The following is a 21,708-nucleotide window of genomic DNA, read 5'->3' as shown; positions in this document are numbered from 1 at the left end:
GCGTCCCACTTGGGGAGCACCCCCCACCCACCCCCCACTGATTAGCATCGCTAGCATAGCGTCACAATTAAATAGTAGCATCTAAATATCATTAAATCACAAGTCCAAGACACCAAATGAAAGATACAGATCTTGTGAATAAAGCCATCATTTCTGATTTTTAAAATGTTTTACAGGGAAGACAAAATATGTAAATCTATTAGCTAACCACGTTAGCAAAAGACACCACTTTTCTAACTCCATCAGTTTCTTACTCCATCAGGTGCTATCACAAATTCGACCAAATAAAGATATAAATAGCCACTAACCAAGAAAAAACTTCATCAGATGCCAGTCTGATAACATATTTATTGTATAGCATAGGTTTTGTTAGAAAAATGTGCATATTTCAGGTATAAATCATAGTTTGCCATTGCAGCCACCATCACAAATCTCACCAAAGCGACTAGAATTACTACAGAGAGCAACGTGTATTACCAATTTACTCATCATAAAACATTTCTTAAAAATACACAGCGCATATTAATGGAAAGACACAGATCTTGTGAATTCAGACAATATTTCAGATTCTCTAAGTGTTTTACAGCGAAAACACAATAAATCGTTATATTAGCATACCACATGTGCAAACGTTACCCGAGCATTGATTCAAGCCAAAGAGAGCGATAACGTTATCATCGCCAAAATATATTCATTTTTTCACTAACCTTCTCAGAATTCTTCCGATGACACTCCTGTAACATCATATTACAACATACATATAGAGTTTGTTCGAAAATGTGCATATTTAGCCACAAAAAAACGTGGTTATACAATGAGAATACTAGCAAAACTGGCCTGAAAATGTCGGGCGCCATCATTGACAGTGATCTTGTCTAATGAATAACTATTCATAAACTTGACTAAAAAAATATAAGTTGGACAGCTATCGAAAGACAAATTAGTTCTTAATGCAATCGCTGAATTACATTTCTAAAATTATCCTTACTGTGCAATACAGGGTTCGCCAAGCGAAGCTATACCAAAAAAAATGGCGGAATATGCGTTTAACATTTTTCTACAGAACAACGATTTATCATCTTAAATATTTCTTACTATGAGCTGATCTTCCATCAGAATCTTGGGCAATGTATCCTTTCTCCGGTCTAATCGTCTTTTGGTCGAAAGATGTCCTCTTGTCCGTCGAAATGGCCACTAACGTTCGACCGGTACTGGAAACGTGCCCGGCGCTTCAAAGTGCATCACAAAGAAATGCCTCAAAATCGCACTAAACGGATATAAATTGCTATAAAACGGTTTAAATTAACTACCTTATGATGTTTTTAACACCTATAACGAGTAAAAACATGACCGGCGATATATAAGTGGCTAAACCAAAGCTTGGAAAGAGAGCCAGTCCGACGTCCATCGTGCGTCAGGCGCAGCAGGAAAAGAAAGCCACTTCCGCCTTGTGCTCTTTTATACAGGCCCTGATTGCGCAATCGACTCCATTCAAATTGTCACCTCTTACTGACATCTAGAGGAAGGCGTGGGCAGTGTTTGTATCCTCATAGCATTTACAGGGACATTAAAACTGACCTGGGACCAGAGGCCAAGATTTCTGAAATCTCACTCCCTGTCAGGAAAAGTGCTGTAGAATGAGTTCTGTTCCACTCAGAGACATAATTCAAACGGCTATAGAAACTAGAGAGTGTTTTCTATCCAATAATAACAATAATATGCATATTGTACGAGCAAGAATTGAGTACTAGGCAGTTTAATTGGAGACCAATTTTCGCTAAGTCGAAACAGCACCCCCTATATCCCCAAGAAGTTAACCATCTGTCTTACAGCATGTAACCATACCATACGTAACATCATACTAATTAGATTTTCCCAGAATTATGTTTACTATGTTATGTCTAGTCTATGAGACCAGGCTGTCCTGAAGTGTGTGTGTGTGTGTGTGTGTGTGTGTGTGTGTGTGTGTGTGTGTGTGTGTGTGTGTGTGTGTGTGTGTGTGTGTGTGTGTGTGTGTGTGTGTGTGTGTGTGTGTGTGTGTGTGTGTGTTTTGCATGTGACTCCTGGGTGTGGTAAAGCATCTTCTCCATTAACTCTTTAGTGACTTCCATTGTTGTGGAGGTAAAGATTGATCTCTATGGTCATGAAGTGGGCAAGCTGTTGTGTGTGCATGTGTGAGAGAGAGGGGGAGAGAGAGAGAGAAACAAAAGAACTAGAGGTTGTCTGGTGTTTGTGTTCTCCAATAAAACCATATGCCTTCCAAATACAACAAGCAAGCAGAGTGGGGGAAAGGTGGAGCTGTGATGGGGAGAGAACTAGACAAATGAGCATTTCTACGCTCTCCTCTCCCTCTCTCACACACACACACACACACACACACACACACACACACACACACACACACACACACACACACACACACACACACACACACACACACACACACACACACACACACACACACACACACAACCTACTCTGGCCTCTGCTAAAAGGCTGCTGAGTAAGAATGTAAGTGCCAACCGTGGGAGTGTGAGCGACAGTTATTGACCCAGCAGGCTCTGAGACGTCAGTGTGGGAACGCGGTTATTGATTATCGCCACGGCAATAAAGGTTCCGCAGGATTTTCAGAGTGTCACGACTGGGGCCCCCGGAGGGATTGTGACTTGGGGAACAAAAGAGAGAGAAGGAGATTGGTGGTGGTAGATAGATAGACAGTGACCGCTTCCGGGGGAGGGGGGGTATGTGTCAGTGGGGCCCCTGGCTGTCAGACCCCCCACTATGTGTCACGTGTGTGTATGTGTGAGAGAGCACATTTGTCTGTGTCCATTCACTGAATAAATATTTAGTCTCTCTCTAAAGTCTTCATCTAGCTCGGCTGTGAACCTGTTGGCCCTCTCTGCACACCCTGCCACCCCGCCACTGACCCTTCACCTCTCACCTTTAACCCAGCCTGTAAAAGTTATTGAACTCTCCCAGACCTGCAGCTGCAGAGGGTGCTGGGAAACTGGCCAGCAGGGTCATGGGGGTCAGGGGGTGTGACAGGGTGTCATGAATAGATGTCCCTTTACCCTTCTTGATCCCCTGTCCAGAGAGCAAGGCAAAAACTGATTGTCCCCCCTGACATTGCTGTGGCTGGCTCATTGATTGAATCGAGGCCCTCCAAAAGCTCCCTGAATTCAGTTTGGATTCCTGTCATATTTATACTTCTCTTCTTCTCCTCTGACCTGTGCCATGCCAATCTCTCTTTCTCTTTCTTTCTGTCTCTCTTTCACTCTCTGGCTCTGTTTTCTTTCCTGATTATACCCTCTTTCAGTGTTGCTTGTGGTCTCTCTTCCTGCCCTTGAATAACTAACTGTTCATTGAATAACTGCGTTTGGAATGTAAACTCAATGCCTCCCTCTTCAGGCAATAGGTTGATATTGACGGAAAGCAAATATTGTTTTAAGTTTGTAAACTTAATTTCTCCCTCATAGACTATCAGAAGTGTGTATTGTTTAGATTATGACCACTATTTGGTTGTTAAATATTGAATATTCAAACATTGTGTGTTGAGTAGCCGTAGCCAAGCTGAATGAAAGGTGAAAATATGTATTTTGCGGATGTTAAAAATACGTTATTTAGAGAGGTTCAAAATATATTTTTCAGTCATTGATTTTATGGCCAAATTTCAGTTGCGCATACATTCTCAATGAAATAAACATTATATCTCAATAATACCTTTTCAAGCCACTTAATATAGGAAAGAGGAGCCAACTGAAGATTGTCCCTAACCAAAAATCAATGTCCTTGGACTTGAAATCAAGGTTGGTCCTGACTGCACACCAAAAAGACAACCGGTCTTGATAGGACCAGAAAAAAATGTCGCCGTCGGTAACTGGGATGACACTAATCGCTCATAAACCAAAACTACTTTTTCTACATGTTTAAATGCACACCAGCAAGCAGTAGGTTATCAATTCCTTTAAAGGCCCGTTAAAATGTGCGCAAATAGTAGCCTACTATGAGCAAATAGTTACATTGTAACATGCCGGTGATACAATTTTCTCACACGGCTTTTGGTGCGGAAGTTGTAATTTAAAACCTTCCACCGACACTCGTCGGATTTTGCCAAGGAAAGAGATTCATCTTGAGGGGGGTTTAAAATTGAGGAAAACCCCTTTTTCCTTATTGCTGACGCGGACTGGGAGCTGTAGCTACGTGCAGTAGCTTGGACTGCTACATCCACCATGTTTCTTTGGGTTTTAGTTTTAGGGGCCTTCGTTTCTAGATCAGAATGTTACTTTTCGGAGGAGAAATATCCAGAAGAATCGAAAATGCAGCCGCCAACGGTTGTTATTGCGATCATTGCTCGGAACGCGGCGCATTCCTTGCCGTACTACCTCGGAGCATTGGAGAGACTGAACTATCCCAAAGCACGCATTTCTGTTTGGTAGGTGGCAGACGTCCTGCCAGCGCTCTTTCCCTGGCCGCTATTTGTTAAAATGTCATTTTTATCAAACTCGTGGGCGATCAATCGCATTTGGATTAGATTAAGAAAAGCTCTCCTCCCCAATCCCGTTAGAACCATTGACCTCTCAACAAAATAAAATCCTTCAGCTTCTATAGGGTACTCTAATTATGCTTTCTTATTTTTTCTCCAATGCAGAGTTCATGAAGTAACATTTTTAGGCCATTGTATTATGCAATTATATGATTTTCACAGTAACATGTACTTTACGCCAGGCTTTCCTTGCTGGATATATGTTTTCCAGTTTCTTGAAGTACTTTGGAAATTCAATTTATTTCTATGTTGAAACTGAACTAGTATTTTCATTCCTTTTTCCATAGACGCTCTTATCCAGGGCAATTTTCAGTACTGAGTTCATACTGTACTGGTCCCCTGTGGGAATTGAACCCACAACCCTAGCATTGCAAGTACCATGCGCTACCAACTGAGCCACATCATCACATCATCACAAACCACTTGATGTCTCAATGTACTCAATACTGTGTTGGTCATTGTTTTTTGTCACGGTGATAGAAAGTCTACAGGTACACACCTAGATGACCAGCCTATGTACAATACAGTCATGTACATTTACATTAAGTGGTTTGTAAGGATGGTAAATTAATACTGCACAAAAGTGGTTGTTTTCCATGTTATTTGATCAAGAAAAATATTTAATTTGGTGTGGATGTTTTGTGTCTTTGCTGATAAGCTAAATGTTTGAGGACAGGGGATTGTTCTTTCTGGATTCCATTAGAATGACAGTCACAGAGAAAAGGACAGGGGATTGTTCTTTCTGGATTCCATTAGAATGACAGTCACAGAGAAAAGGACAGGGGATTGTTCTTTCTGGATTCCATTAGAATGACAGTCACAGAGAAATGGTACAGGACAACAACTCTTACAAGATCAACTATTGAATCCTGCAAGATACTGTTCTTAATTATACATCTACCTTTTTGCCAAAGCAGAGATGCTGAAAAAAGTAATTTTTCCCGCTACAAATGTCTCTATCGGTCCGCTAATACTAGTAAAGACTCAGTGCATTACTTTTGTGACTTTTTTATATTTTATAAACAGTACCAGTCAAAAGTTTGGACACACCGACTCATTCAATGTCTTCACTATTATTCTACAATGTAGAAAATAGCCAAAATGAAGAAAAACCTTGGAATGAGTAGGTGTGTCCAAACTTTTGGCAGGTACAGTATATATATATATATATATATATATATATATATTTTATAACAAAACCAATTTTCAGGGGGTGCTGCAGCAGCCTCAGAACCCCTACCTCCCTTGGCAATGGGCACACCTGATTAAATTAGTCAAAGGCTTGATGATTAGTTGCCTAATTGAATCAGGTATGCCAGTTTAGGGTTAAAACCAAAAAATGTGAAAAGTCCTGGGGCCAAGGAGTGGGTTGGGACACCCTGCTTTATGCTACAGTCTGCATGTTAGGCTACTGGATGCTTTACACAGAGAATAGGCTTATTTCCACGGATTCCACTTGTGATTTCCTGTTCTGCATTTCATAGGGAGTCCTTACTTATTAGGGATCTCCTCTGCATATTGATTATTGTATTATTTTCTCCATTGCATGTGTAACATGTAGGACCAATTTGGTTGGTCTGATTTGCAGTGTCTTGCAAATTATTTCATTTCCTAGTTGTGGTGTGGTTGCCTGCACGTAAGGCAGACCAAGTGGTTCATACGTTATACCGACTATATGCTAGTGCCTGACAGTGTGTCTATGTCCCCATGTCAGACAGTGTCTCTATGTCCCCATGTCAGACAGTGTCTCTATGTCCCCATGTCAGACAGTGTGTCTATGTCCCCATGTCTGACAGTGTGTCTATGTCCCCATGTCTGACAGTGTGTCTATGTCCCCATGTCAGACAGTGTCTCTATGTCCCCATGTCAGACAGTGTGTCTATGTCCCCATGTCAGACAGTGTGTCTATGTCCCCATGTCAGACAGTGTGTCTATGTCCCCATGTCAGACAGTGTGTCTATGTCCCCATGTCAGACAGTGTGTCTATGTCCCCATGTCTGACAGTGTGTCTATGTCCCCATGTCTGACAGTGTCTCTATGTCCCCATGTCTGACAGTGTGTCTATGTCCCCATGTCAGACAGTGTGTCTATGTCCCCATGTCAGACAGTGTGTCTATGTCCCCATGTCAGACAGTGTGTCTATGTCCCCATGTCAGACAGTGTGTCTATGTCCCCATGTCTGACAGTGTGTCTATGTCCCCATGTCTGACAGTGTCTCTATGTCCCCATGTCTGACAGTGTGTCTATGTCCCCATGTCAGACAGTGTGTCTATGTCCCCATGTCTGACAGTGTGTCTATGTCCCCATGTCAGACAGTGTGTCTATGTCCCCATGTCAGACAGTGTCTCTGTCCCCATGTCAGACAGTGTCTCTATGTCCCCATGTCAGACAGTGTCTCTATGTCCCCATGTCAGACAGTGTCTCTATGTCCCCATGTCAGACAGTGTCTCTGTCCCCATGTCAGACAGTGTCTCTATGTCCCCATGTCAGACAGTGTCTCTATGTCCCCATGTCAGACAGTGTCTCTGTCCCCATGTCAGACAGTGTCTCTATGTCCCCATGTCAGACAGTGTCTCTATGTCCCCATGTCAGACAGTGTGTCTATGTCCCCATGTCAGACAGTGTGTCTATGTCCCCATGTCAGACAGTGTGTCTATATCCCCATGTCAGACAGTGTGTCTATGTCCCCATGTCAGACAGTGTGTCTATGTCCCCATGTCAGACAGTGTCTCTGTCCCCATGTCAGACAGTGTGTCTATATCCCCATGTCAGACAGTGTGTCTATGTCCCCATGTCAGACAGTGTGTCTATGTCCCCATGTCAGACAGTGTGTCTATATCCCCATGTCAGACAGTGTGTCTATGTCCCCATGTCAGACAGTGTCTCTATGTCCCCATGTCAGACAGTGTGTCTATGTCCCCATGTCAGACAGTGTGTCTATATCCCCATGTCTGACAGTGTCTCTATGTCCCCATGTCAGACAGTGTGTCTATGTCCCCATGTCAGACAGTGTGTCTATGTCCCCATGTCAGACAGTGTCTCTATGTCCCCATGTCAGACAGTGTGTCTATGTCCCCATGTCAGACAGTGTCTCTGTCCCCATGTCAGACAGTGTGTCTATATCCCCATGTCAGACAGTGTGTCTATATCCCCATGTCAGACAGTGTGTCTATGTCCCCATGTCAGACAGTGTGTCTATGTCCCCATGTCAGACAGTGTGTCTATATCCCCATGTCAGACAGTGTGTCTATATCCCCATGTCAGACAGTGTGTCTATGTCCCCATGTCAGACAGTGTCTCTATGTCCCCATGTCCGCAGGGCAGCGACAGATCACAATGCTGACAACACTACAGCTGTTCTGAGAGAATGGCTGACAGTCATGCAACAGTTTTATCACTACGTGGAATGGAGGCCCATGGAGCATCCTACGTAAGTTTGAGTTGTGTTCAGAATGATGATGTTTTCTTCTAGAAGTATGCATGCCTGTACGTGTGTGTGTGTTGACACAGTTGATTACCTCTGAAAACCCCCTGAACATCAGCTCATTTATATAAACTTTATTAGCTTACCTGAACATCCAGACAGTAGTAGCAGTAGCCTACAGCTGTGCCTCAACTATTATTTTTGACACAATGTAACTTTAAAGCACAGGGTGAATAGAAAAGAGAGCCTTAAATAAATGTTTGGTGTTTACAGAGCCTGCTGATACACAGTACTACCGGACCTGAGGTCACCTCTCATTTTCTCTAAGTACCTCAAAGCAATGCAGGAATGATACTGTAGCATGCCTCTGCTTGAGTGTGTGTCTGTGTCTGTTGGTGTGTGTCTGTTGGTGTGTGTGTGTGCTTGTCTGTGTGTGTGTGTCGGTTGGTGTGTGTCAGGTGGTGTGTGTTGGTTGGTGTGTGTGTGTACGTGTCGGTTGGTGTGTGTCGGTTGGTGTGTGTCGGTTGGTGTGTGTGTGTGTGTGTGTGTGTGCTTGTCTGTGTGTGTGTACGTGTCGGTTGGTGTGTGTGTGTGTGTGTCTCGTTCTGACTCCCTCCATTGCTCTACAGGTCCTACCCAGGAGAGATGGGGCCTAAATACTGGAGCAACGGCAGATATGAATACCTGATGAAACTTAAACAGGCTGCTCTCAACTTCGCCAAGACACGCTGGGCTGACTACATACTGGTACAGTCACATGTCTACTCTGTCCTCTGGCCTACAAGTAGCATCATGTCTACTCTGTCCTCTGGCCTACAAGTAGCATCATGTCTACTCTGTCCTCTGGCCTACAAGTAGCATCACATCTACTCTGTCCTCTGGCCTACAAGTAGCATCATGTCTACTCTGTCCTCTGGCCTACAAGTAGCATCATATCTACTCTGTCCTCTGGCCTACAAGTAGCATCACATCTACTCTGTCCTCTGGCCTACAAGTAGCATCATGTCTACTCTGTCCTCTGGCCTACAAGTAGCATCATATCTACTCTGTCCTCTGGCCTACAAGTAGCATCATGTCTACTCTGTCCTCTGGCCTACAAGTAGCATCATGTCTACTCTGTCCTCTGGCCTACAAGTAGCATCATATCTACTCTGTCCTCTGGCCTACAAGTAGCATCATATCTACTCTGTCCTCTGGCCTACAAGTAGCATCACATCTACTCTGTCCTCTGGCCTACAAGTAGCATCATGTCTACTCTGTCCTCTGGCCTACAAGTAGCATCATATCTACTCTGTCCTCTGGCCTACAAGTAGCATCACATCTACTCTGTCCTCTGGCCTACAAGTAGCATCATGTCTACTCTGTCCTCTGGCCTACAAGTAGCATCATGTCTACTCTGTCCTCTGGGTTACAAGTAGCATCATATCTACTCTGTCCTCTGGCCTACAAGTAGCATCATATCTACTCTGTCCTCTGGCCTACAAGTAACATCATATCTACTCTGTCCTCTGGCCTACAAGTAACATCATATCTACCCACTAAACACACCGTGTCATCCGTCGACCATCTCTGTCTGTGCCCTTGATCTCCACTAAACACTCTCAACAATCACACACTCTGTCCAGAGCCATGGCATGAAATATCTAATGAGTCATATTATTACAACTCTGTCTCCTCCAGTATGCTGACACAGACAACATCCTGACCAACCCAGAGACGCTGAACCTTCTGATAGCAGAGAACAAGTCTGTTGTGGCCCCCATGCTGGACTCTCAGGGAGCCTACTCCAACTACTGGTGCGGGATCACTCCCCAAGTAAGACAGTAAAGATCCAAGCCAGCACAGTGGGTTATGGGTAGGCACAGTGGGTTATGGGTAGGCACGATGGGTAGGCACAGTGGGTTTTGGGTAGGCACGATGGGTAGGCACAGTGGGTTTTGGGTAGGCACGATGGGTAGGCACAGTGGGTTTTGGGTAGGCACGATGGGTAGGCACAGTGGGTTATGGGTAGGCACGATGGGTAGGCACAGTGGGTTTTGGGTAGGCACGATGGGTAGGCACAGTGGGTTTTGGGTAGACACGATGGGTAGGCACAGTGGGTTATGGGTAGGCACGATGGGTAGGCACAGTGGGTTTTGGGTAGGCACGATGGGTAGGCACAGTGGGTTTTGGGTAGGCACGATGGGTAGGCACAGTGGGTTATGGGTAGGCACAGTGGGTTTTGGGGAGGCACGATGGGTAGGCACAGTGGGTTTTGGGTAGGCACGATGGGTAGGCACAGTGGGTTATGGGTAGGCACAATGGGTAGGCACAGTGGGTTTTGGGTAGGCACGATGGGTAGGCACAGTGGGTTATGGGTAGGCACGATGGGTAGGCACAGTGGGTTTTGGGTAGGCACGATGGGTAGGCACAGTAGGTTTTGGGTAGGCACAGTGGGTTATGGGTAGGCACGATGGGTAGGCACAGTGGGTTATGGGTAGGCACGATGGGTAGGCACAGTGGGTTATGGGTAGGCACGATGGGTAGGCACAGTGGGTTATGGGTAGGCACGATGGGTAGGCACAGTGGGTTATGGGTAGGCACGATGGGTAGGCACAGTGGGTTATGGGTAGGCACGATGGGTAGGCACAGTGGGTTTTGGGTAGGCACGATGGGTAGGCACAGTGGGTTTTGGGTAGGCACGATGGGTAGGCATGATGGGTAGGCACAGTGGGTTTTGGGTAGGCACGATGGGTAGGCATGATGGGTAGGCACGATGGGTAGGCACAGTGGGTTTTGGGTAGGCACGATGGGTAGGCACGATGGGTAGGCACGATGGGTAGGCACAGTGGGTTTTGGGTAGGCACGATGGGTAGGCACAGTGGGTTTTGGGTAGGCACGATGGGTAGGCACAGTGGGTTATGGGTAGGCACGATGGGTAGGCACAGTGGGTTTTGGGTAGGCACGATGGGTAGGCACAGTGGGTTTTGGGTAGGCACGATGGGTAGGCACAGTGGGTTATGGGTAGGCACGATGGGTAGGCACAGTGGGTTTTGGGTAGGCACGATGGGTAGGCACAGTGGGTTTTGGGTAGGCACGATGGGTAGGCACAGTGGGTTTTGGGTAGGCACGATGGGTAGGCACAGTGGGTTTTGGGTAGGCACGATGGGTAGGCACAGTGGGTTTTGGGTAGGCACGATGGGTAGGCACAGTGGGTTTTGGGTAGGCACGATGGGTAGGCACAGTGGGTTTTGGGTAGACACGATGGGTAGGCACAGTGGGTTATGGGTAGGCACGATGGGTAGGCACAGTGGGTTTTGGGTAGGCACGATGGGTAGGCACAGTGGGTTTTGGGTAGGCACGATGGGTAGGCACAGTGGGTTTTGGCACGATTGTGTGAAATGGAAAGTTGGTTTGTATAAGTGCGGTAAAATACCATATTGTTTTCATTTCAATCATTCATTTACACGGGGACAGATGCAATTAAAACATTGACACATATAATGTACAAACAGTCAGATACGTTGCGGCATCGCACCTTAGCTTATGCTAATTTCCAGTACCTTGTGTGTCTGTTCCCAGGGTTACTACCGGCGTACAGCTGAGTATTTCCCCACCAGACAGCGCCACCGGCTGGGCTGCTACCCGGTGCCCATGGTCCACTCTACCTTCCTGCTGGACATGAGGAAGACGGGCATGAAGAAGCTGGCCTTCCACCCCCCTCACCAGGACTACTCCTGGCCCTTCGATGACATCATCGTCTTCGCCTTCTCCTGCCGCGTCTCAGGTAGGGGTCTACAGTACAGCAGGTACATTATAATGCACACACATTCAGTCACGTGCACACACACTTAGTCTAATAACGTGTTATCGCAAACATCCACATCCCTAACTGCTGCAGGGGTGCAATCAATGTGTTCCTTGTATAAAAGGCTAGCTGATTACGTTCACATGTTGCTGGCACGTCGAGGCCATGTAGACTGTTTAATAACAGAGTTGATTGTTCTGTGTGTTTCCAGAGGTGCAGATGTACCTGTGTAACAAGGTGAGGTATGGTTACCTGAACGCCCCAGCCAAGCCTCACCACACCATAGAGGACGACAGCATCAGCTTCAGCCATCTCATCCTGGAGGCCACCAGTAAGAAACCTTATTTGGTCGTTTTTTACATAATTCTAAAGTTATTTAAGAGTCGGTGTCTAACAGTAATAGATGTGTAATAACTAGGTAATAACGGTAACAATACCACGTCTCTATGTTCTTCCCCCAGTCGATGGCCCCCCCATGGCCCCCTCCAAATACGTGAGCCTTTTCCCCAAACAGAGAGACCTCATGGGCTTCGATGAGGTGAGACAAAGGCCAGGAGCCCAAACTCCTCATAACATACCTGAATAGATGAAATAAGTAGCAGTGGCTTGGAACACTGCTGTAGGCTATTTAAATCAAATCAAATCACATTTTATTTGTCACATGCGCTGAGAACCTTACCGTGAAGTGATTACTTACAAGCCCTTTACCAATAATGCAGTTAAAAAAAATAGAGTTAATAAAATATTTACTAAATAAACTAGTAAAAAATGTAATAAATAGTTACATAATAAAATAACAATAATGCGGATATACACAGGGTGTACCGGTACCAAGTCAATGTGCGGGGGTACAGATTAGTTGGGGTAATTTGTACATGTACAGTAGGTAGGGGTAAAATTACTATACATAGATGACGCCCGACGGGGTGTGGTATACGGTCTGATATAACACGGCTGTCAGCCAATCAGCATCCAGGGCTCGAACCACCCAGTTTATAATGGTATTATGATCTCTCACACTCAATATAAGATAAGATATATTTTATTAGTTCATACAGGATAGACATTTGTCTTCTGCTTTTGACCCAACCCCTCTGATATGCATACACAATCTATGGATCACTGTGTCTCTGAGTTGACCCCTGACCTCTGACCCTGGCTGTCCCGTGCTGTAGGTGTACCTGATCAACCTGCGTCGTCGTCAGGACCGTAGAGACAGGATGCTGTATTCTCTCAATGAGCTGGAGATAGATGTCAAGGTGGTGGACGCCATAGATGGAGGGTGAGAATTAGCCTGCGAATCCTGACTCAATTATGCAACGTTTCACTAAACAGAGTTGAATTCAGTCTGGATATCCAGGCTAGGTGAGGATGCAAAGCTTGGCATAGCTATGGCTCTGAGGGAGGTTTAGAGAGAGTTGGCATAAGCGAAAGCTGGAGACTATGATGTCTGTGTGTCCTGCAGAGCTCTGAACAGCAGTGATATAAAGATCCTAGGAGTGGACATACTGCCTGGTTACTATGACCCGTTCTCTCGCCGTACCCTGACAAAAGGAGAGGTGGGATGCTTCCTGAGTCATTACTACATCTGGAAGGAGGTGAGGACACACACACACACACACACACACGCACACACACACACACACACACACACACACACACACACACACACACAGACACACACATCTTGGGACATGGGTCCTGGAGGGCCATGTCAGTAGGAGCCTAATTGGCTCGTTCAGTAAAGTAGAAATTCCTCTGTGGTCTGTAATTAGAGCTTATTTAAACTAGATGTTCTCTCACTCCCCCTCTTAGATGGTAGACCAGCAGATGGACAAGGCGCTGATCTTTGAGGATGACGTGCGGTTCCAGGCCAACTTCAAGCGGCGCGTGCTGCGTCTGATGGAGGAGGTGGAGATGGTGGAACTGGACTGGGACATCATGTGAGTCACTGTCACAAACGATCACCCTGGTGACCAGATGACTACTGCCTACCCGTGTTGCCATGGAGAGGAAAGGGCCTAGCTGCCCTGGAGTAATTTTGTATGATAAACTAATCTGGGTGAGGAGGGAGGGAGGAGGAGGATGGGGGGAGGAGAGGGAGGAGGGGGGGGGGGGGGGGGGGGGGAGGAGGAGGAGGGGGGGAGGAGAGGGGGGGGGGGGAGGAGGAGAAGGTGAAGTAGGAGAGAGAGTAGAGTAGGGTCAGAGAGCCTATTTCAACAGCATTATTCCACAGATATTCTACAACATGTAAAGTCGTACTGGGTGGGGTTATGTCACTTCGCCAGTCTGATGTGCTCTCGTGTTGCTGACTAAATTACCAATAGGACTACAATGTGTTCCTCCAGCTGAATGTCTCCCTCCATCCTCCATCCCCAGTTACCTGGGCCGTAGGCAGGTGAAGCCAGGTGACGAGGCGGTGGTGGAGAACGGTGCTGTCCTCTGACTAACTAACCCTCCCTCCCTCCCTCCCTCTCCTGTCCACTACTCTGACTAACTAACCCTCCCTCCCTCCCCTGTCCACTACTCTGTCTAACTAACCCTCCCTCCCTCCCTCCCTCCCTCCCTCCCTCCCTCCCTCTCCTGTCCACTACTCTGACTAACTAACCCTCCCTCCCTCTCCTGTCCACTACTCTGACTAACTAACCCTCCCTCCCTCCCTCCCTCTCCTGTCCACTACTCTGACTAACTAACCCTCCCTCCCTCCCTCCTCTGTCCACTACTCTGACTAACTAACCCTGTCTCCCTCCCTCTCCTGTCCACTACTCTGACTAACTAACCCTCCCTCCCTCCCCTGTCCACTACTCTGACTAACTAACCCTCCCTCCCTCCTCTGTCCACTACTCTGACTAACTAACCCTCCCTCTCTCTCCTGTCCACTACTCTGACTAACTAACCCTCCCTCCCTCCCTCCCTCTCCTGTCCACTACTCTGACTAACTAACCCTGTCTCCCTCCCTCCCTCCTCTGTCCACTACTCTGACTAACTAACCCTGTCTCCCTCCCTCCCTCTCCTGTCCACTACTCTGACTAACTAACCCTCCCTCTCTCCCCTGTCCACTACTCTGACTAACTAACCCTCCCTCCCTCCCTCCCTCTCCTGTCCACTACTCTGACTAACTAACCCTGTCTCCCTCCCTCCCTCTCCTGTCCACTACTCTGACTAACTAACCCTCCCTCTCTCCCCTGTCCACTACTCTGACTAACTAACCCTCCCTCCCTCCCTCCCCTGTCCACTACTCTGACTAACTAACCCTCCCTCCCTCTCCTGTCCACTACTCTGACTAACTAACCCTCCCTCTCTCCCCTGTCCACTACTCTGACTAACTAACCCTCCCTCCCTCCCTCCTCTGTCCACTACTCTGACTAACTAACCCTCCCTCCCTCCCTCCCTCTCCTGTCCACTACTCTGACTAACTAACCCTCCCTCCCTCCCTCCTCTGTCCACTACTCTGACTAACTAACCCTCCCTCCCTCCCTCCCTCTCCTGTCCACTACTCTGACTAACTAACCCTCCCTCTCTCCCCTGTCCACTACTCTGACTAACTAACCCTCCCTCCCTCCCTCCCTCCCTCCCTCCCTCCCTCCCTCCCTCCCTCCCTCCCTCTCCTGTCCACTACTCTGACTAACTAACCCTCCCTCTCTCCCCTGTCCACTACTCTGACTAACTAACCCTCCCTCCCTCCCTCCCTCTCCTGTCCACTACTCTGACTAACTAACCCTCCCTCCCTCCCTCCCTCTCCTGTCCACTACTCTGACTAACTAACCCTCCCTCCCTCCCTCCCTCCTCTGTCCACTACTCTGACTAACTAACCCTGTCTCCCTCCCTCCCTCTCCTGTCCACTACTCTGACTAACTAACCCTGTCTCCCTCCCTCCCTCCCTCCCCTGTCCACTACTCTGACTAACTAACCCTCCCTCCCTCCCTCTCCTGTCCACTACTCTGACTAACCCTCCCTCCCTCCCTCCCTCTCCTGTCCACTACTCTGACTAACTAACCCTCCCTCCCTCCCTCTCCTGTCCACTACTCTGACTAACTAACCCTCCCTCCCTCCCTCTCCTGTCCACTACTCTGACTAACTAACCCTGTCTCCCTCCCTCTCTCCCCTGTCCACTACTCTGACTAACTAACCCTCCCTCCCTCCCTCTCCTGTCCACTAGTCTGACTAACCCTGTCTCTCTCTCCTCTGTCCAGTACTCTGACTTAACCCTGTCTCTCTCTCCTCTGTCCAGTACTCTGACTTAACCCTGTCTCTCTCTCCTCTGTCCAGTACTCTGACTTAACCCTGTCTCTCTCCCCCCTGTCCAGTACTCTGACTAACCCTGTCTCTCTCTCTCCCCTGTCCAGTACTCTGACTTAACCCTGTCTCTCTCTCCTCTGTCCAGTACTCTGACTAACCCTGTCTCTCTCTCCTCTGTCCAGTACTCTGACTTAACCCTGTCTCTCTCTCCTCTGTCCAGTACTCTGACTAACCCTGTCTCTCTCTCCTCTGTCCAGTACTCTGACTTAACCCTGTCTCTCTCTCCCCTGTCCAGTACTCTGACTAACCCTGTCTCTCTCTCTCCCCTGTCCAGTACTCTGACTAACCCTGTCTGTCCACTGTCCCCAGTTACCTGGGCCGTAAGCAGGTGAAGCCAGGTGATGAGGAGGTGGTGGAGAACGTGAGGAACCTGGTGGTAGCAGACTATTCCTACTGGACCCTGTCCTACGCCATCTCTCTCCAGGGCGCCCAGAAACTGCTCAACGCTGAACCCCTCTCCAAGATGCTGCCCGTCGATGAATTCTTACCCATCATGTACGACAAACACACCAAGTAAGTACCACAACTGTTTTTTTGAAATTCTATTTATTCTTGTATTTATTTAGCCATTCTCAAGATGTTCTCAGATCACTGAGACCAGACACACCAAGTAGGTGGAACTGAAACCTGAAGAATTATGTTAGCTCGCCCTGCGCTACTGCCTATACCCCTCAAACTCAACTCTGGACCTCGAAGCCAGTTCCGCTGCATTTGTTCATTATTGCCCTCTAATCAGGGACTGATTTAGACCTGGGACACCATGTGGGTTAATTATCAAGTAGAACAGAAAACCAGCAGGCTTCGGACCTCGTAGGGTAAGAGTTGAATACCCCTGGCCTAGACTTTAGCTCAGTGGGGTTAAGACAGGTTTGTAATGTGCAGGAGATCCAGGTTCAAACCCAGTTGGTATGTAAGTTTGACAACACTCCATAAGGGAGAGAGCTGGTGAAACAAAGTAGCCAAATTGTCTTTGAAAAGTAGTGTCATAAGTCCTCAAGAATCAGCTCCAAGATAGTCCAGTACTACCTTGGGATCGTTCCTGAAATATTTGTTTTACTAGGACCATCCTTCATCCATTGCCAATGGAACGTAATATGATTTTAGTGCTACAAAGCTGTCAGGGAACTCTGCTTTGTGCCATTAAAAATTGCTTTTCATCTTGTGTAGCTTGTTCTGACCCTTTGCCAGCATTGAACTGCCAAAGCTATAGCAACAATTCCTAATTAGCTGCAGTTTTGGATAAACGTTGTGCATAAATGTAGCTTTGGAATGGACATAGATTTGAAAACCACTGTTACAATCACCAGCCTATGGTTTCACATCTATAGCCTCCCTTTGATGTTCACCTTCTTGTGACCACATTCTTGGCTCAACTCTTAAAAGCCTGCTTTTAAAATAGCTTGCCACAATTAAAATGTTCCCTCTAATTCTGAAACGCATTCACATTTTAGTTATGTCAAGAAGGCAAACGGTTTTGTACTTTGCTTCGTTAGTTTTAGTCTCTGCTGACTGACTTGGCTTGTTGTAGCGTTCCAGTTTCATGTGGTCAACTCCCTGGCTCTCTCTCTGGCTGCATGACATGTGTCTGCCAGACCAAGCTAATAGAACCCAGAGCCTCTCTGAGCCAATGGGAACCAGGCATGCATCCAGAAGCCTGTTAGAATGCCTTTGCGTTCTGTTGAGAATGCCTTAGTGTTCTGTGTTCCGTTGAGAATGCCTGTGTGTTCTGTGTTCCGTTGAGAATGCCTTAGTGTTCTGTGTTCCGTTGAGAATGCCTTAGTGTTCTGTCATGTGTGGAAACCTGGCCAGCTGCCATCATCCCTAGTCCTTCTCCCCCTTCCCCCGTCCCGTCCTCTTCCCTGTGTGGTTCTGCTTCAATATGCCTGGAGTTGATTCTGGGCCTTCTGACTAACTGATTCATTCTTTCTAAGAGTTGCCCAACCCACAAACTTATTCCCAGGACTTCTATTATAACCTTGTTTCCACAAAATATATTTCATGTCATTTCATCTCTCAATGTTATTTTGTAATGTTTCGAAATTACCAGTACATTTTAAAACTGTTACCTTTCATAGGATTACATTTTAGCTGTGTATTGTTGTCCACCATAACACTGTATCATGTAACTGTATGATGAAGTGTGGCCCTGTTCTGGATATTTACATACACTCTCAAGCTATGTACACACAGTTCTATCTTTGTTATGGACAGGCTAGTTTTTATCTCCTTGGTGGACGTTTTAACATCAGACTTAATATTGTCATCATCCTGTGACCAATGTATCTCCCTGTCCTGTTGTTCAACAGTGAGAACTACAAGTCCCACTATCCTAACCGTAACCTGCAGGCGTTCTCCACACGCCCCCTACTGGTGCAACCAGCTCAATACGCCGGGGACCCCAAGTGGGTGAGCGACACAGAGACCTCCACGCTGTGGGACGACGACAACGTGCGAACAGACTGGAGGGGCTCCCACAAAACGCTGAAGGGGGCTCCCCAAACCGACATGCTGCAGACGTCATATAAAGATGAGCTGTAGTTCAACCATATGTATTAATGCCTGATTCACACTGCACGGCCAACCCCACCCTTACGGAGCTGACTTGGATATTGTCTTTTCACATTGTTCTTTTACAGCACGGTTCCAAAAACAACTGTGAATGCATAACCAGGCAGGTACTGTTTGGTTTGACTCGGTAGTGTGAAAAGGGTTACTGGTTATGGTGCCACTGTTGACTGTGCCATTCATCAGTGACACTTCATTTCTCACTGTATAATTCGCCATTTTGTATTTGGTACGTCGGCCCATAATCACTGGGAGTGACTGGATATACAGACAGTAGTGATGCTGGCGGAGGCTCTATAGACTTGGTCAAGTGCTCCAAGACCTGATTTCAAAGTGTGTGTGGGTTTGTTTGTGTGTGTTCAAATCAAATGATGCATGTTAGGAATGCCAGTGTTTATGGAAGGACACTCCTATACTGTCAGACACCTTCAAGGGTTGGGGTCAATTTCAAATTGAAGGCATTCAATTCAGGAAGTAAACTGAAATTACAGTTCAATTATGGATAAAAAATATATGTATATTTTCAATGACGTCTTAATAAACTGAAAAGTAGAAGTTTATTTATTTTAATTAATTTTAAATTCAACTCACTACCTGAATTGACTGGCTTCAATAGGAATTGACCCCAACCGTGCTATTGTGCACTGCAGAGAGCACTCCAGGGCCTGGGTGAGTGACCCTCACTGTACATCTAGTCACTGGGTGTCAGAAAACAGAAATACTGGAGGAAACCATTCTCTTTTATATCACATTCTACTCATTCTGTGTATTGTGATAACAATCCTAGTAAATGTTTTCTTTACTTTAGTAAAGTAACTCCAAACAAGTTGAACTGTGAGCACTTACACATGGTAAGGATCCTACAGCAGTGGTAATACGTTAGGAGCAGTGTCTCTCTCTAGGCCTGACCTCATGCTAGTCTTAAACCAGATCAACAGTCCAGAGAGAAGCCTGCCAACCATATTCTCCTGACATGGTGTCAGTTGCCACGACAATCAAGTTACATTCTGACTGAGCTCATCTATATTGGTTTGTGTTGATGTATTTTTTCTGTGTACAAATTCTATTATTTGTACAATTCATATTGACAGTTTTCCTAATTTATTTCTAGCATTATATTGTGCTTTTTGAATACACAGTATTAAACCCAAGTGCAATGTCTTAATTGTAGTGAAATTCCCTCTTTGTCAAATAAATGACTATACTGTACCTTGATGTCAAGCAACTATGAAGATCAAATGTTTTTCAAAAGTAGCACATTTGGCAGAAGCTTTGTCAGTGCCAAAACTGTTCAAAAATGGATGTGACACTGATGTAACTAACTTTATACATGATTAAAAATCAACTTTTTCAATTTTTATTGAAATTGTATTTATGAAAATGCACTGACATTTTTAAGATACATGTACTGACATGAAAGCACCACAAGAGGGCAGACAAAGATCGTTTTTAGGCAGTGTATGAAAAAGGCATTTTTAGGGAAGTGTAGTTAGTTACTCTGAAATGAGCAGCTGTGGAAAAAGTACCCAATTGTCATACTTGAGTAAAAGTAAAGATGCCTTAATAGAAAATTACTCAAGTAAAAGTGAAAGTCACACAGTTTTTATTACAAGAGTAAACGTCTACAAGTATTTGGTTAAAAATATAGTCTTGGCCAAAAGTTTTGAGGTATGACACAAATATTAATTTCCACAAAGTTTGCTGCTTCAGTGTCTTTAGATATTTTTGTCAGATGTTACTATGGAATACTGAAGTATAATTACAAGCATTTCATAGGTGTCAAAGGCTTTTATTGACAATTACATGAAGTTGATGCAAAGAGTCAATATTTGCAGTGTTGCCCCTTCTTTTTCAAGACCTCTGCAATCCGCCCTGGTATGCTGTCAATTAACTTCTGGGCCACATCCTGACTGATGGCAGCCCATTCTTGCACAATCAATGCATGGAGTTTGTCAGAATTTGTGGGTTTTTGTTTGTCCACCCGCCTCTTGAGGATTGACCACAAGTTCTCAATGGGATTAAGGTCTGGGGAGTTTCCTGGCCATGGACCCAAAATATTGATGTTTTGTTCCCCGAGGCACTTAGTTATCACTTTTGCCTTATGGCAAGGTGCTCCATCATGCTGGAAAAGGTATTGTTCGTCACCAAACTGTTCCTGGATGGTTGGGAGAAGTTGCTCTCAGAGGATGTGTTGGTACCATTCTTTATTCATTGCTGTGTTCTTAGGCAAAAGTGTGAGTGAGCCCACTCCCTTGGCTCAGAACCAACCCCACACATGAATGGTCTCAGGATGCTTTACTGTTGGCATGACACAGGATTGATGGTAGCGCTTAACTTGTCTTCTCCGGACAAGCTTTTTTCCGGATGCCCCAAACAATCGGAAAGGGGATTCATCAGAGAAAATGACTTTACCCCAGTCCTAGCTTTTGTAGAATATCAGTCTGTCCCTGATGTTTTTCCTGGAGAGAAGTGGCTTCTTTGCTGCCCTTCTTGACACCAGACCATCCTTCAAAAGTCTTCGCCTCACTGTGCGTGCAGATGCACTCACACCTGCCTGCTGCCATTCCTGAGCAAGCTCTGTACTGGTGGTGCCCCGATCCCGCAGCTGAATCAACTTTAGGAGACGGTCCTGGCTCTTGCTGGACTTTCTTGGGCGCCCTGAAGACTTCTTCACAACAATTAAACCGCTCTCCTTGAAGTTCTTGATAATCCGATAAATGGTTGATCTAGGTGCAATATTACTGGCAGCAATATCCTTGCCTGTGAAGCCCTTTTTGTGCAAAGCAATGATGACGGCACGTGTTTCCTTGCAGATAACCATGGTTGACAGAGGAAGAACAATGATTCCAAGCACCACCCTCCTTTTGAAGCTTCCAGTCTGTTATTCGAACTCAATCAGCATGACAGAGTGATCTCCAGCCTTGTCCTCGTCAACACTCACACCTGTGTTAACGAGAGAATCACTGACATGATGTCAGCTGGTCCTTTTGTGGCAGGGCTGAAATGCAGTGGAAATGTTTTTGGGGGATTCAGTTAAATTGCATAGCAAAGAGGGTCTTTGCAATTAATTGCAATTCATCTGATCACTCT

At 46.1% G+C, this 21,708-nt stretch overlaps 1 protein-coding gene across 1 annotated transcript; it reads left to right on the top strand.

Moving 5' to 3' along the window:
* Positions 1-4,008: 4,008 nt before the first annotated feature.
* LOC120044899 (procollagen galactosyltransferase 2-like) lies at positions 4,009-19,978 on the top strand. Its single transcript, XM_038989623.1, has 12 exons — positions 4,009-4,432; positions 7,863-7,973; positions 8,597-8,714; positions 9,648-9,782; positions 11,529-11,733; positions 11,966-12,085; positions 12,216-12,292; positions 12,930-13,036; positions 13,220-13,352; positions 13,570-13,697; positions 16,363-16,566; positions 18,360-19,978. Exons 1-12 carry the CDS (start codon positions 4,230-4,232, stop codon positions 18,589-18,591), a joined length of 1,773 nt encoding a protein of 590 aa, XP_038845551.1. The 5' UTR covers positions 4,009-4,229; the 3' UTR covers positions 18,592-19,978.
* Positions 19,979-21,708: the final 1,730 nt, after the last annotated feature.

Source organism: Salvelinus namaycush, chromosome 3 (assembly GCF_016432855.1).
Source record: "Salvelinus namaycush isolate Seneca chromosome 3, SaNama_1.0, whole genome shotgun sequence".
Lineage (NCBI taxonomy): Eukaryota > Metazoa > Chordata > Actinopteri > Salmoniformes > Salmonidae > Salvelinus > Salvelinus namaycush.
Note: the sequence above shows the minus strand (reverse complement) of the source record. Positions and strands in the feature narration are given on the sequence as shown.

What these genes read in the sequence shown, in the direction of transcription:
- LOC120044899 (XM_038989623.1), top strand. Translation starts at nt 4,230, where the DNA reads ATGTTTCTTTGGGTTTTAGTTTTAGGGGCCTTCGTTTCTAGATCAGAA. An exon ending in GCTGGGCTGACTACATACTG is followed by an intron (nt 8,715 to 9,647) that starts GTACAGTCACAT and finishes TGTCTCCTCCAG; the next exon opens with TATGCTGACACAGACAACAT. An exon ending in CTTCTCCTGCCGCGTCTCAG is followed by an intron (nt 11,734 to 11,965) that starts GTAGGGGTCTAC and finishes GTGTGTTTCCAG; the next exon opens with AGGTGCAGATGTACCTGTGT.